The sequence below is a fragment of the Pelophylax lessonae genome (genome assembly GCF_965119305.1).
Source record: "Pelophylax lessonae genome assembly, chromosome: 1".
Lineage (NCBI taxonomy): Eukaryota > Metazoa > Chordata > Amphibia > Anura > Ranidae > Pelophylax > Pelophylax lessonae.
Window position 1 is genome coordinate 296377463 of NC_138768.1, and position 15022 is coordinate 296392484.

At 41.4% G+C, this 15022-nt stretch overlaps 1 protein-coding gene across 1 annotated transcript in view; it reads right to left on the bottom strand.

Annotated features, from left to right (window-relative positions):
- Positions 1–727: 727 nt before the first annotated feature.
- Positions 728–15022, bottom strand: part of SGSM1 (small G protein signaling modulator 1) — a 458328-nt gene continuing 444033 nt past the window's right edge. Inside the window, exons 24-25 of the mRNA XM_082258183.1 lie at positions 14041–14208; positions 728–1303 (exon numbers count right to left, since the gene is read on the bottom strand). Of these exons, the coding sequence (XP_082114309.1) occupies positions 1215–1303; positions 14041–14208 (257 nt within the window). The 3' untranslated portion in view covers positions 728–1214. The remainder of the gene's footprint in view (positions 1304–14040; positions 14209–15022) is intronic.

Here is a 15022-nt window from a genome sequence, read left to right on the forward strand (position 1 = left end):
AAATTAAAAATCCAATGTTTAGAGTGAACCTCTGTCTTCATGGGTAGCCTGGAGACCTTAGCTACAGAGAAGCTGCTAGTACTGATCCAACATTGAAAAAAAATGTTTTTGTGGACTGACAATTGAAAATGACTGCATAACATTACAATGGCAAAAAAGCCCATTTAAAATATTCTTGCTTTTGTTATGGCATGCTTCATCTAATATAAACAGGAAAAGGTGGGGAAAGATTAAGATTACTCTGCTCCCTGCAAAAGTGAACAATGCTACACTCTTGTATTGTGACATAACTACTCCCTTCCCACTGACCTGCACTTAAGAACACAAAAATACTGCAAAAGGTTATTTCACAGCTGAGATTTGCAGTGCTTGTGTCTTTTCAACTCTGTGTGAATATAAGCTTATCACAACTAATGCCTCTATTTTCAGTGTTAGCAACAACAAATTATTCTCATATTTTATCTATCTCTATCGACAAAAAAAAAAATGTAAAATGGAAGTTTCAAAAAAAATAAATATATTCAGTATATACTGCTATTTCCCCCTTTTAAACTTGTGATTGTGCCTATAAAGCTTCCCTGCAGTGATAAAGCTGTGTAGCCAGCTAGGAATAGTAAGAAGAATAAAATCTGAAAGTGTACATGTTGGCCTTCCAGAAGACAACATGGGAAACCCTTGTGGGCATTAACACACAGAAATTAGCAGCTTGTTGTGAGCAGAAATATTGAAATTTCTTTATAAAGAAATAATACATCAGAATGCTCTATTTGTGCTAATAATTTCTAACTATGGCCATTATCAATCCCTCCTTATGAATGTGTGCTGTTCATTAAAAGAAACCTCTAGGAAGGATCAGAAATTAGTTCAAACTCAACAACATCTACAAACAGAATCTGAAATCTGCAACAGGAGCAATTGTGTGTAAGGTCTTTGGTTTAACAATAAACTCACAAGGTCAAATGAAAAAAAAAAAAAGTTAAACAAAGAAAAACATGGGAAATTTATTCTTGTAGTAGCCATTTCCTCTGCTACTAAAACTGGCTTTAGTTTCTGGCACTTACTTAAGTAAATAAACTGACTGATTAGATATTTTATAACCCTTTAGCTTCTTTTGAGACCTGATTTCATTGCTGAGAAATGATTTCCAGGGCTCCATAGCATTGGAAGTTTTCTGGTGTGGTGAATGTGGCTGTGCTTCTCCTAGTGGCGCCCATTTACTTGTTCTCTATGAGTGTCTGCACTTTGTACACCAGATCCCGAGCAAGCTTCAGGATATGCTTTATGTTGTGCCTCTCTGCCATTTCTGAAATACAGACAAGAAAAGAAAAGATATACAGTCAGGGCTGGTGCAAAGATTTCTGTCTACTCAGATGAAGGTGCAATTCTGTGCCCCACCCCCCTTCTCTACCCAATGCAACCCCCTACCCCCCAGTGTCCACAGCCAAGGGACCTCCTTCACATTGCGCCTGTATTTGTGACGGGGTGCAGCGTGAAGGAAGTCTCTTTAAATTCCCCCAGGACAAATCCACCCCCCAATACCTCACAGCAATTATCCTCTTACCACTTCTAGCACAAATCTTCTCCCCTAGGTCCTCCCTTCCAGCACAACCCCCCCCCCTCCCGGGTCAAATCCTCCACCCCTCCATTTTCCTCAGCACAAATCGTCTTTCCCCCAAATCCCCCTTCCCAGTACAGCCCCCACCACACACACACACACAAATCCTCTCCCCTTCAAAATATAAATCCATACTTCCCAACTGTCCCGGTTTTGGTGGGACCTTTTGGAGATACGAACGAAAGCCCCCGCATCTGAACTAAGGGCCAGTTCACAACAGAACACTGTGAGGGGAAACCCACTTTCTGTGTGCGTTTCCCAAACCGCATTCAAAATGCATTGCAACTGTGATCTGCAGTGGGTGTCAACTTAATGACTCCCCTAATGCAGGTCGCAAACACAGTATGTTTTCCTGCACCAGATCGTATGATCAGAAGCACCATGTAATCTGGTTGCTGTGTGTTTTGTAAAGTAGTGCATGCACAACTCTTGACGCAGCCCAGCACCCAGAAGACACGTGAATCACACAGGAATTCACATCGCATTCCTTTGTGATTTATGGGTGTGAACTGGCCCTGAGTCCTGGAGCCCAGTGCCATGGTTTTTATTTTATATGGACATTTTTTGATGATTATTTACTGGATCAAAATGTTTGTATGAGTATGGATTATTAGTATGCACTTATATAGATGAATAGGATATATTGATTTAATATTCTTGATTTGTTATTACATGGTAGCGCTACACTACAGAGGGGTTTTATAAACAGTAGTTATTTATGCACTTAGGAAACAAGAGAAGGGCGCACCGATCTTGTGCATTACCGCTTAAAAGTTTATTAAAATCAAAGAAGGGTAGTGTACAATATACTCACAAAGGTAGCATATGAACAAACATATAGGAAATGGGCACCGCTCGCTTCCAGGACACTTCTCTACTGCTGGATAGTGTGATGGCGTCCTCAAAACCTGATGTGGCTTACGCGTTTCGAGGGAGGACCCTCTTCCTCAGAGCCAAAATTGCTGCTGTGTGATCTATGAAGCCATAAGCTGCTTCTCTCACTTGCTCAGCTCCGGCCCAGCTGTATGATACTTAGCTATCCACTAGCCTGCAGTTGGTTTTTAGGCTTCACCTCCTACGGCTTTTTGTTATATGGGATTTTTTTGTTTATTTGCAGCTGATCACCCACATGCCTGTCACATTAGGATTAGCGGCTGTGTCTGTGCAGCTGCTTTATCCTAATAGATTTGAACGGCCTGCCTGCAAGCAGCACTTGGAGTCTAGAGACGCTGATAAAAACAGCCTGTACATAGTATGTGAGCCACAGCATCCATGAATGATGCCTTAGCCTTTATTTGGACACATATGTTAGAAGGGTTTTATTTTGATCCATTTTTTCGTTTTTCATGAAGAGAATACCCTGATTTATTACCTCAAGCACAATTGGTGTCAAAATCGCCACTTTTAAGTTTTTCTAACTGCCTATGTTACATTATGTGTCCACAGACACATAGGTGTTTAGCAGAAGAAAAGGTTAGAGCCAGAAAATAAAAAAAAAACACTTGTTAGTTCAGGAGAGAAGCATTTTGGGCAGAACAAAAATTCCTGACATGTTGCACTTCAATAGCCAGAATAAACGAATGGAATGAATGGATCGCAAACCATCTAATGTGCCTACATGAGTTTGCAAAATGCAGCTTTAGGCGCGTTTTTGTATGATGCTAACTCTGAAGTTTAACAACTTCATCTAGGGGAAAAAACCTTGGCAAAGAGTGTATCCAGGAGGAGTTCTAGGTACTCTAGGCAATGTTTCTGTGTTACAAGAAAGATGGTTCCCCTAAATGGGACTTTTAAGGCACATAGATAATAAAATTGTATTGGTATAAGAAAATATTAAATTTTATTGAATACAAAAGTAGAACAAAAGATTAAAATGACATGTGCAAACATGAGATAAGCAGAAGGACAAAACTCGTGACGCTAAGATTAATAGCCCGACATGTTTCGAAGCCAAAAAATGCTTGCTCCTTCTTCAGGGGTTGTTTCGAAGCGGTACTCTGATAATACAAAAATGGATGTATGAGAACACATGTTTCTGTGTTAAGGAGGACTTTAAGGTATAGAAGACCTTGTAAAAAGCAACAGGCTCTCTAGGTATCCAATGGCTGGAATGATCTGGGGTCAAAAGAGCCCCAAGACAGAATGTCTTTGAAGTCGAAGAGAGAAAGAGAACGGGAGATCAACAAACTGGTAGTGCTCGTTGCCCACTGAGAAGAGAAGGACAGCAGATGACCTGGAAAGATTGGGGATGTGGAAGTCTATATCGCATATATCAATGGATGCCAGGAAATCTCCTGGATGTAGACCGATAATAACCAAATGAATGGAATCCATCCAGATCTTCTGCAGCTAAATAAAAGTGCTGTGTATCTATAAGTCCAGGATGGGATGTGTACCTTCCTTGGACTTTGGAAAAAATACACAGGTAGGAATAGAAGCAAGCATTAGCTGAGGCCATGGTAGACCGTTAAAAGGATCAGTTTTTTGAAGCTGAGTCCTTGAAGGAAGATGTGCCTCAAGCCATGTGTTACTGTTCACATACGCAGAAAGAAGCTGTGAACCTTCTGATCAAGGCAGCTAGCTCCTTCTTAAGTTACAGGAATCAATTATTTGGCCTCCAGCCAGACATTGGGTCTAGGATTTTACACGCAAAAATATTAATTTTGTACCATACTTAATAATCAAATATGATGATCCCATTTACAAGGACAGGGCCAGCTGTCTCAGCTTGAGCACACTCTGAGCACAAGGTCACAAATGACAATTGCCTCCTTCACCTAGTCAGTCTATATTAATGCCAAAGAAGGAGGCATGAATTTTGAAATTCTGTTTCATAGTGCCCAGCTGCTGAAGTAAAGAGAAATACCCACTTCTACCTGTACAGCCTGAGGTTAAAGAAAAAGAAGTGTTGTCCCACTCCCAAGTAAAACCGAGCTTGCATAAAAAGAAAAGTTTTGACTTACCATAAAATCCTTTTCTTGGAGTACATTATGGGGCACAGAAGGGTGGGGGGACTGTGTCCTGTAATGTACTTGTCACAAATCCTATTTTCTTAAACATATATTATGGACACAGGATGAATATTCATGTACGTTGGGATACATGTCTAAAAACACTCCAAGCAGAGATGGGCAACAGGGCAACAAAGGCTTACAGGCCCTTGAAAATCAACATGTTAACAGAGGAAGCTCAATAGAGCCTACAGAGCTGCCTGAAAAACCTCACAATCAAAATCAGCATCAACTGAGGTCTAAACATCCCCCTGGTAAAATTTAAACTTGTGAACAGAAGACCAGGTGGCTTGGAAATCTGGGATACAGATGCTACAAAGCTCATGAATCACTAACTGATATAGTGGGGTGCGCTTTGACAGGGAAAAGAGAAGCCTCGCTTTGAGGTCAAAACGTTGAATGATGAGCTGTCAAAATCACCTAGCAATAGTGGAACAAGAAAGCTGTCCCCCTTGGGGAACCCTAAGGAATGACTTACATAGAGTGAGACTGTCAAAAGGGAACTGTAGCTAAGAGATAAAACTCAAACAATGTGTACCCCATCCATACACTGGAGGAAAGTCTACTTAGAATGTTTAGGAACCGGACAGAGAGATGGTAAAACAATGTCATGGTTAAGGTGAAAGGAAGAAAGCACCTTGGGAAAAAAAAGAGGCCTAGTGCCTCAAAACAACCTGGTCCCTGTGTAGCACAAGAAAGTGTTCTTTACAGGCTATGGTCACCCTCACCTCGCAGAAGTGAGGGTGACAAGAAAGGCAGGCAACCTTGTTAGAGAGGATAAACAGAGGAATATCCCTAATAAGTTGAAGAGCTCACCGAACCAGGCCAAGATCCCACAGTCAGTGGGAAACCTACAGCAGGTACAGAGTGAGTGGCACTGTGTATAAAGGCCTTCCCTAAGGAGTGAAGGACAAGCTGACTCCATGTACTGCCATGGCTGAGATTTGACCATTAATGGTACCCAAGACCATACACTGATTCAAACCAGACTTGAGAACAGTTATGATTTGTCCCACAGAGAACTTCCTGGGATGGAATTTCCTGGTTTTGAACCAAGAAAAAAATGCTTTCCAAATGTGATGGTAGACTCTGTGAGAAGTCTGTTTACTAGTTTTCAAGAGCATAGCGATGCCTGAATCCAGGAAGCCCCTTTTCCTTGGGACCTGGGCTTTAGCAGCCAATACATTAAACACTGAGAAGCAAGGTTGCAAACTGGCCCTTGGATCAAAAGATCTAAAAGATCTGGGAGGGCACACAGGGAGTCTGTCAAGAGCTTAAGTACCCCTTCCTCCTGAGGCAGTGCAGTGCGATGAGAATGATAGAATTGCCCTCCATCTTGATCCTGTGGTTTAGGCAAGGATGGAGCTTCAGAAAAGGAAGACTGTAGACAAGGTTGAACTAAACAAAGTCACCAGGTACTCTCCTGAGAAGTCTAGAGGATCCCGGGATCTGTAGACAAACCTGCTCAGTTTGTGGATTTGTGAAACCTGACAGCCAGGAGCTTTACATGAGGCATCCTTCAACTGTAGCAGAAGTTTTTAAGTACCTCTCGGTGAAGAGCCCATTCCCCAGAGTCCAGATGTTGATGACTGAGGAAATTCATCTGCCACTTTTCCACAACTGAGATGTGCATGGTGGTCAGGGCTGAAACATGATGTTCTACCTAAGCCAGAATCAGATCTGCTTCTCTTTTAGCTGCAAAACTTCTGATGCCTCCCTAATGGTTGATGTAATCCACTGCCGGGGCACTGTGTGACTAAATCCTGGTCGAATGACTATGCAGATAATAAGTCCAGCATTGATGGGATAACCACATTTCACTGAGCTCTAGGATACCAGATACAAACTTGTGACCCAATACAGTGCATTTGGAAAGTATTCACAGCGCTTTGCTTTTTCCATATTTTGTTATGTTACAGCCTTATTCCAAAATTGAAAAAATTCATTATTTTCCTCAAAATTCTACAAACAACATCTCATAATGACAACATCAAAGAAGTTTTTTTTAAATCTTTACAAATGTATTAAAAATATAAAATGAAAAAATCACATGTACATAAGTATTTACAGCCTTTGCTCAATACTTTGTTGAAGCACATTTGGCACAAATTACAGCCTCAAGTCTTTTTGAGTATGATGCTACAAGCTTGGCACATAGTTACATAGTTAGTCAGGTTGAAAAAAGACACAACCCAAAAAAAAAAAAAAGAAAACACAACCATACAATCACAAATACACAATTCTAAACCCACAGTTGATGCAGAGGTAGGCAAAAAACCCCAGAAGAGCATGATCCAATTCGCTACAGCAGGGGAAAAAATTCCTTCCTGATCCCCCCGAGAGGTAATGGCATATTCCCTTAATCAACTTTACCTATAAATGTTAGAACACAGTTATATTTTGTACACCTAGGAAAGAATCCAGGTCTTTTTTAAAGCAATCTACTGAGCTGGCCAGAACCACCTCTTACTCTTCTGGCCAGAACACAGCTCTTACTGTGGCTGGGCAGCTCGCTCTAGGGAGAGTCCTGGTGGTTTCAAACGTATTCCATTTATGGGTGATGGAGGCCACTGTGCTCATTGGGACCTTCAATGTTGCAGAATTTTTTCTGTACCCTTCCCCAGATCTGTGCCTCGATATAATCCTGGCTCGGAGGTCTACAGACAATTCCTTGGACTTCATGGCTTGGTTTGTGCTATGACATGCAATGTTAACTGTGGGACCTTATATAGACAGGTGTGTGCCTTTCCAAATTATGTCCAATAAACTGAATTTACCACTGGTGGATTCCAATCAAGTTGTAGAAACATCTCAAGGATGATCAGTGGAAACAGGATGCGCCTAAGCTCAATTTTGAGTGTCATGGCAAAGGCTGTGAATATTTATACACATTTGATTTTTTATTTTTTTTATTTTTAATAAATTTGCAAAGATTTTAAACAAACTTCTTTCACGTTGTCATTATGGGGTACAAAATGTGGAAAAAAGTGAAGTGCTGTGAATACTTTTCAGATGCACTGTACACCAGGGAAAGTCTGGTCCTGCTAGACAGGTATATGGGACAATCCAAAGACTGCACCTTGTCTTACACTGCCAGAATGATACATTCCAATGGTGTGGGAAGAAAATTGGGCATATATAACTGCCTTGAAGGAAGAGACTATTAGGCCCAAGATCCTCATGCAGAAATGGAGAGTCAGTTAGCTCCTGGGCTGCAGAGTTTGATTTTGCGAGTGGAGCTACTAGAGATTGTCCAGGGGAAGAAAAGACTTAGGATCAGGCCCAGGTACTTCAAGCAATGAGACACTTACAGAAATGATTTCTGGAGATTTGGGATCCATCCAAGTCTCTGTAGGGTCTGCATGGTCCATTGGCTACAGAGATGCCCTGAAAATGAAGCAGAGCGAGAAGAGGGGCTAATACCTTGGTGAAGACCTAAGTTATAGTGGACAGGCCAGAGGGAAGGGCAACAAATTGGTAATTTTGTGTGCCCCCAGCAAAACACAGGTAGCACTGATGTGTTGGAAAGAGAAGAACATGCAAGAAACACTCACCCACCACTTCCTGTTGTGACATCATCTCCGCCCACCCAGTGGACCCAAGCCGACCAGGAAGTGCTGAAAGCCACCAGCACAGCCCAGGACAGCCTTCTAGGGATCTACATTCAGCATGATTGGACTGGAATCAGACAGTGGTGTTTGTAGCTAGATGAGCACTCTCCTTGCTGTTTCTTGTGAGTTGCTTACTTGTGGAAATAAAATTGCTGTTTTTTTATGCAACACTTAGATGGCAGTGTTTCCCTTTTTCCATTTTGCATTCACACGGAGTATCTTCTAGCTCTTGATAAATCAGCAGCCACTGAGTCAAGCTTTTTGTGAACTTTAGGAATAAATGGACTATTTTTTGGGAAAATTAATTTTATTGATTTTATGAATAGACATACAAAACAAGGTAACTAAAAAAATAACAAAACATAATGCACATCACTAAGTGCAACAGAGAACAACAATACAATAGCAAAAAAACATAAAAAAAAAAAAAAAGAAGAAAATTCCTATTCCCCTCTTCCTCTTCTTCAGTGCAATACCTATAGAAGATCGTACAGTTGAATACTGTATATTCAAAGAATATCTAAGAAAAAGTTCAGCATGGTAATGTTTCCCCTACATGGGCCCCCAGCTCATATCAATATGGCTGCATCACCTGCTTATGTCAAACAGTTATTTAAGTATGTGACATATTCGCTTAAGCATTCAGAGGTATTCCCCCTACTCAACCAAAATGACTGCTGCCCCCACCCGTGATAAAGTGCCTCCACCCTAGTCAAGGGTGGATGAATCTGAGATCCAGCACTGCCATACCCTTTGGAAAATCTCTATTTTGACAGGTAGCCTTATAGAAGGGTAAAGCCTTGTTAACGAGGGTCTTCCAGTACTTCAATGAGGGCGCCCTCACCCTCCTCCAGTATAGCAGGATGGCCTTACGCGCATAGAACAAAGTGACGGACAATAAAGTCCTTTGTGCCCGCAATGGTGCCAGCTCTTCCACCAAGCCGAGCAAACACACCGCCTGAGTAAGAGGCACCCTCAGAGCTGCAATATCCTCAAGAGTCTTAGCTACCTCCTGCCAGAATTGCTGTATCATAGGGCATTGCCAAAATATATGCTCAAAGTTTGCCAGAGAGTGTCTACACTGCCAACAGTCCGAAGAGCCAGAGGCATACATCCCAGCAATCCTGGCCGGAGTATAATAAACCCAATGGAGAATCTTATATTGTATGAGGCGATCTCTGGAAGACACCAGGTATTTAAAAGGGTAATCCCACATATCATCCCAGTCATCGCCCTGAAGGTCAGGTATCGCAGACATCCTCCTCTCCCTACATTTGTGAATTGACTTTGGGAGGGTTGTGAATCGTTCTCTGTAGACTACAGACAGTGTCTTAGGAAGATGTTCCGAAGCCAACAACTGCTCCAAGTCAGAAGACTGGATCTGCAGAAAAGAAAGCATGTCGCAGCTGTAGGTAGCGGAAAAAGTACCTGTTATGGAGTTGAAACTTGAATTTAAGTTCATCAAATGTAAGCAACCGCCCCCAATCCACTATGTCTTTTAACTGTTTAATTCCCTTCATCGCCCAGACACACGTGTCTGGAATGGCAGCGAAATGTGGCAAGCGATGGTTGAACCAAAGTGGCGTGACAGGAGAATGTCCACAACCCTCTGGTTGCATAATATGTCTCACACCTTAATTGTGACCCTCATAGAGCCAGTCAGTGCCCTACCAGTCTACGGCCCCCAAAACAAAAGATGATGGAGTCCTTCATAAGAACCCACCAATGCAGCCTCCAAAACGGTAGCTGCGTCTCCATCGTCCTTAGTCAACCATCTACGCGCAAAAACCATCTGACTGGCCAAAAAGTATTTGTATCAGGCAGTGCTAAACCCCCTTGACCTACAGGCTCCTGGAGAACCCTAATTCCCAATCTAAGGTGCAAGGAGGACCACAAAAAGGAGCTAAACAGACCCTCTATCCTTTTAAAATAGAAGCTAGGGATCCACACTGGTGAAATTCTAAGGAAGTGTAAGATAATGGGCAAGATCTTCATTTTAATTAAGTTGATTCGTCCCAGCAGTGACAGAGGTAAATGTTTCCAAGCCTCCAAATCCTGTCTAAATGCTGGAATTAGGGGATGAAGATTGAGAGCCATGAAGTCTAGCACCCTGGCTGATATCACAATACCTAAATATTTAATTTGTATTACCCAGGGAATGGGAATATTAGGGGCAACCAGTGCCTGGGCTCCGCTGTCAATGGGCAAAATACTTGACTTTCCCCAGTTCACTTTCAACCTGGATTAAATAGAAAAGGTGTTCAGTATCTTAAAAACTGCCTGTAAATATGACCCAGGATCCCGTAGGAATATGAGAAGGTCATCTGCATAAAGTGCTGTGCATTCCCTTATTCATCCCCCCCCCCCCTAGAGCCCTAACTGTCGTGGACTTCCTAAGTGCTATAGCTATTGGCTCCATCATGAGGGCAAACAGAAATGGCGAGAGTGGGCATCCCTGATGCGTCCCCCGACCTATCTGAAAAGGCGCTGAAAGTCCAGTGCCTATCTTCAGTGATGCTTTAGGGCCCCAATATAATCAGGAAGTCCAAGCCATAAATCGGGGACCGAAGCCCATACGACCCAGCACCGAGGGTCATAGTCTACTGAGCCCCAGTCTACTGAGTCAAAGGCCTTCTCCATATCTAGGGAGAGCACAACACGGGCCCCTGTGTCATTGTGCGTGGTTTACAGGTGGGTAAATAGTCTTCTAAGGTTGGTATCTGTAGAATTCCCCGGAATAAGCCCAGTTTGGTCTATGTCTACTAGTGCAGTAATGACCTGTGAGAGCCTGCTGGCTCTTAGGGAGGATTTTTAAATCCTGGTTAAGCAGAGCGATTGGTCTATACGAAGAACACTCAAGTAAATCTTTGCCTGGTTTTGGCAGTAGAATTACATGAGCCTCTGACAGGGATTCAAGTAACACATCATGATCAACACAATACCGATATAGGGCTTTCAGTCTTGCTGCCAGGGTCTCCACATGCATTCCACATACATCCACTTTTTTTTCCACACATGGACTTGTGTTTGGAGACATTTTTTGGCCACCTCCTTTTCATCATTTCATCTCCACATCTGACGCTCCTCCTACCCCCCCATTAGTCGACTTTCTTCAAAATCTTCTCTCCATCTTGATTTGGTCATTTTTTCAGGGTACCTCATCTATTTTGAATTCATTTTCATGTTTACAATATTGCAGTATTGTGTTAATTGATATTTTGGTTTTCTGGCATATTATATATTTTTCAGAAACTCTTTTGGTCATATACCTATTGCCTGTATACTATTATTGTGTACTTTCTATTGCAGAAATACATTTACATCAGCACTTTGAACTTCATCACTCACACCCCTGATGAAGGGTTTCCCGCAACGCGTAGGGTGATGGGTGCTCTTTGGAAGTCTGTGCTCCACCCTATTCTTGTCTGATCTGACAAGTATTTTATCATGTTATGTGTCTGTATTTCATATTTGTTGTTTTTTCTATTCAGTTGATTTTATGTCTACTTAATAAACATAGGTTTTAATTTTATATTTGGTGTTATTTTGGCCATAAAAGTCCCATTCCCTTTAGGGGAGTTTTCTTTCTATCCAATTTCTCCAACTCGGCCACACTTTAATCTGGAATATGAGCATAACGTTTCTTATAGTAAATTAGAAATGTGTCAAAAATTATTTCTGGGTCTGAAGACAGTTCCCCAGTAGGGGTACGAATGCACGGAATATTTGTTTGCACCCACTGATCTGCCACCAGCATGGCCAACATTTTGCCATTCTTATCACCCAGCTCAAAAAGAGTCTCCACCCTTCGCTCCCAAGAAGTTTGAGTTAACTCCGTGATGTGAAGGGTGAGATACCGCCTCACCTCTAACAGCTTAGTATATGTGTCAGGAGAAATATGTGCCTGCAGTTCATCCAGAGTGATCATGGGCCTCTTAGCTGCATCTCTGATCAGTCTTCTCCTTGTATGATCTGAAAGTTTAGAGGGACGGCCAGGTCTTCGTAGATTTGCAGTGGTCTGATACTCCTTCCATTTCAATATTATCGCTTGCACAGTGCTCCTTGGGATGTTTAAAGCTTGGGAAATCTTTTTGTATCCAAATCCGACTTTAAACTTCTCCACAACAGTATCTCGGACCTGCCGGGTGTGTTCCTTGTTCTTCATGATGCTCTCTGCGCTTTAAACGGACCTCTGAGACTATCACAGTGCAGGTGCATTTATACGGAGACTTGATTACACACAGGTGGATTCTATTTATCATCATTAGTCATTTAGGTCAACATTGGATCATTCAGAGATCCTCACTGAACTTCTGGAGAGAGTTTGCTGCACTTAAAGTAAAGGGGCTGAATAATTTTGCACGCCCAATTTTTCAGTTTTTTATTTGTTAACAAAGTTTGAAATATCCAATAAATTTTGTTCCACTTCATGATTGTGTCCCACTTGTTGTTGATTCTTCACAAAAAATTACAGTTTTATATCTTTATGTTTGAAGCCTGAAATGTGGCAAAAGGTCACAAAGCTCAAGGGGGCCGAATACTTTTGCAAGGCACTGTAGTTTTTCACAAAAAGTCACATATATTGCACATAGCTTGTGACAAAATATTTGATTTTTATCAATAAGTTTATTTGAGGTATCATTATTTGAGTCCATACCCATAGTTATTCACAGATTGCACTTTAATTGGATAACGATATTAGCACATTTATCAGGATTTTATCCAAACTGCAGACAATTGCTTAGATCTTTTATCACAACCACAACAGCCATATAAACAATTCCATACACCCATACTATTGCCAGCGCCCATTTTTCCATTGATATTATTTCTATTTTTTGGTACTTTACCATAAAAATAAAAAAGGGCAGCAGGCGTCTTCCTTTTATATAGGGCTATCTATTACAAAAACCAGGCGCATTCACCTTGAGAATCAAGTATACTTAATGAGCTGGGAAAATCTGTGCAAATTGACTAACTGGAGAAACATCCAGGACTTCCATAATCTAGCCTAAATCTTTTGTGGCTGTTGATAGTAGAAAATTATCTTATCCTATTAAAAAAAAAAAATACATACTCACCAGTGGATCCAGTTTTGTCTTACAGTGATACACTCTTTGGGTGTCAGCCTCTATCCAGCCAGACGTCTTGCCCCTGATAACTCATGAAGCTCTACCATAGGCCACTCTGTGAATGGGCTACCACAGCCTACTGGGATATTTAATGAGGTTATGTCAGAGGGCAGCTTGAGAATGAAAAGTCACTCTGGTCTAGATCAGAATGGTTGTGGGATTGCCATTAAAAAAAAAAAACACACGAAATAGCTTCCTCGTGTAAAAGTAAAAAATTAACATATTTCTGCAGATGTGGTGTTGAGGCAATCATTTTAAGTTATTTTGTGCTGCTCCTGACTGCTCCTCCCTTTTTTATGTCCCCGCAGCAAGCTGCTTGCTATGGGGGCACTTGTACTGGCTCGATCCCGAGTGTTCATAAACAGACAGCGCGGTTCAGCCCTGCCCCCTAATCTCTCATTACAGGGTTTGACTGACAGCAGTGGGAGTGATTGGCTCAGCAAAGCCTGTGAGAGTGGGGAAAAAAGGCAGAGCTTGTACAGACTGGCACAGCATGAGATCGAGTGAGGATGCGGGAATGCATTAAGGAGAAAACCGTTTAGGATTTAGAACCACTTAAAGCTGTGTCCCTTAATGAACAATTTTAAAACAGGGAAATTGGCATTAGCTTTAATTAATTCAGTAACTATAAATGTGGCTTAGGTATAACATTGCTTGAGAAGCCAACTTACCATTAAAGAACTTTATTATATCTGTAAAGTCCATATTGTTTTCCAGAATGATATCCCGATACACTTCTACCAAAGCCAAAGCAATGAAGAGCACATAGTGAGAAGAGGACACCTGCTTCGCAGCCCAGATGGTTTCCCATACAGAGAATACGTCATCATATACCAATTCTGTTAAACAAAAGTTAGAAGCCTCAGAAAACACTGGCAATCATTGTCAACGTGCAAACTGACACAGTCCCCTTTCCTACTGCCCATGGTGTTTTATGGGTTTACCCACACATACAGGCTGACAATAAATACAGACATATAATCAGCAATATCTATCACTTGGTATTCTAAAATAATTCTCAGCTAGGGATCAGAGTTCAGAGGGAAGAACGGTCACTGATAATTTTGTTCCCACGGAATCATGCCAAATTTCCATTCCTGCAGTCTATTGTAAAGCTAGAAGAAACAATTTTCTCTTGTCCCACTTATTGATCTGAGAAGAAAATGAAGTCATACATCTCTCCATAGTAGCAATTCATACTGATCTTTACCAGAATAAAATGCCCAAAAAATTGCTACTTCACATCTTTCAGTAAATGTGTGTAGAACCCCACTGAGCATAATTTCAAAAACTGCCCCAAAAGGTGGACAGTTATCTATCCAAAACAAATGTTTTATTTTAAAAACTTTCTGGTGGCGCTTAATATTACTGCACATCTTTTGGTGCAGTGTCTGTAAATCTTTGTCTGAACTTTTTAATAATGAGGTCTGTATAAATTAACATTACAAGGACAGTTAGAGTTGTATTTGATATTTACATAAAACAATTGTTTCATAATACTCTTCTTAGATGCCTTTTAGTTTACACATATTTAGTACAGTGACGGATGTAAGGCGAAATTTACAGTGCAATTCCTAACTCTTCAGGCCAACCTTTATCTGATTGGTCACAGTAATCACATGGTACAGACAGGCCAATCACAGCCCATCTGTA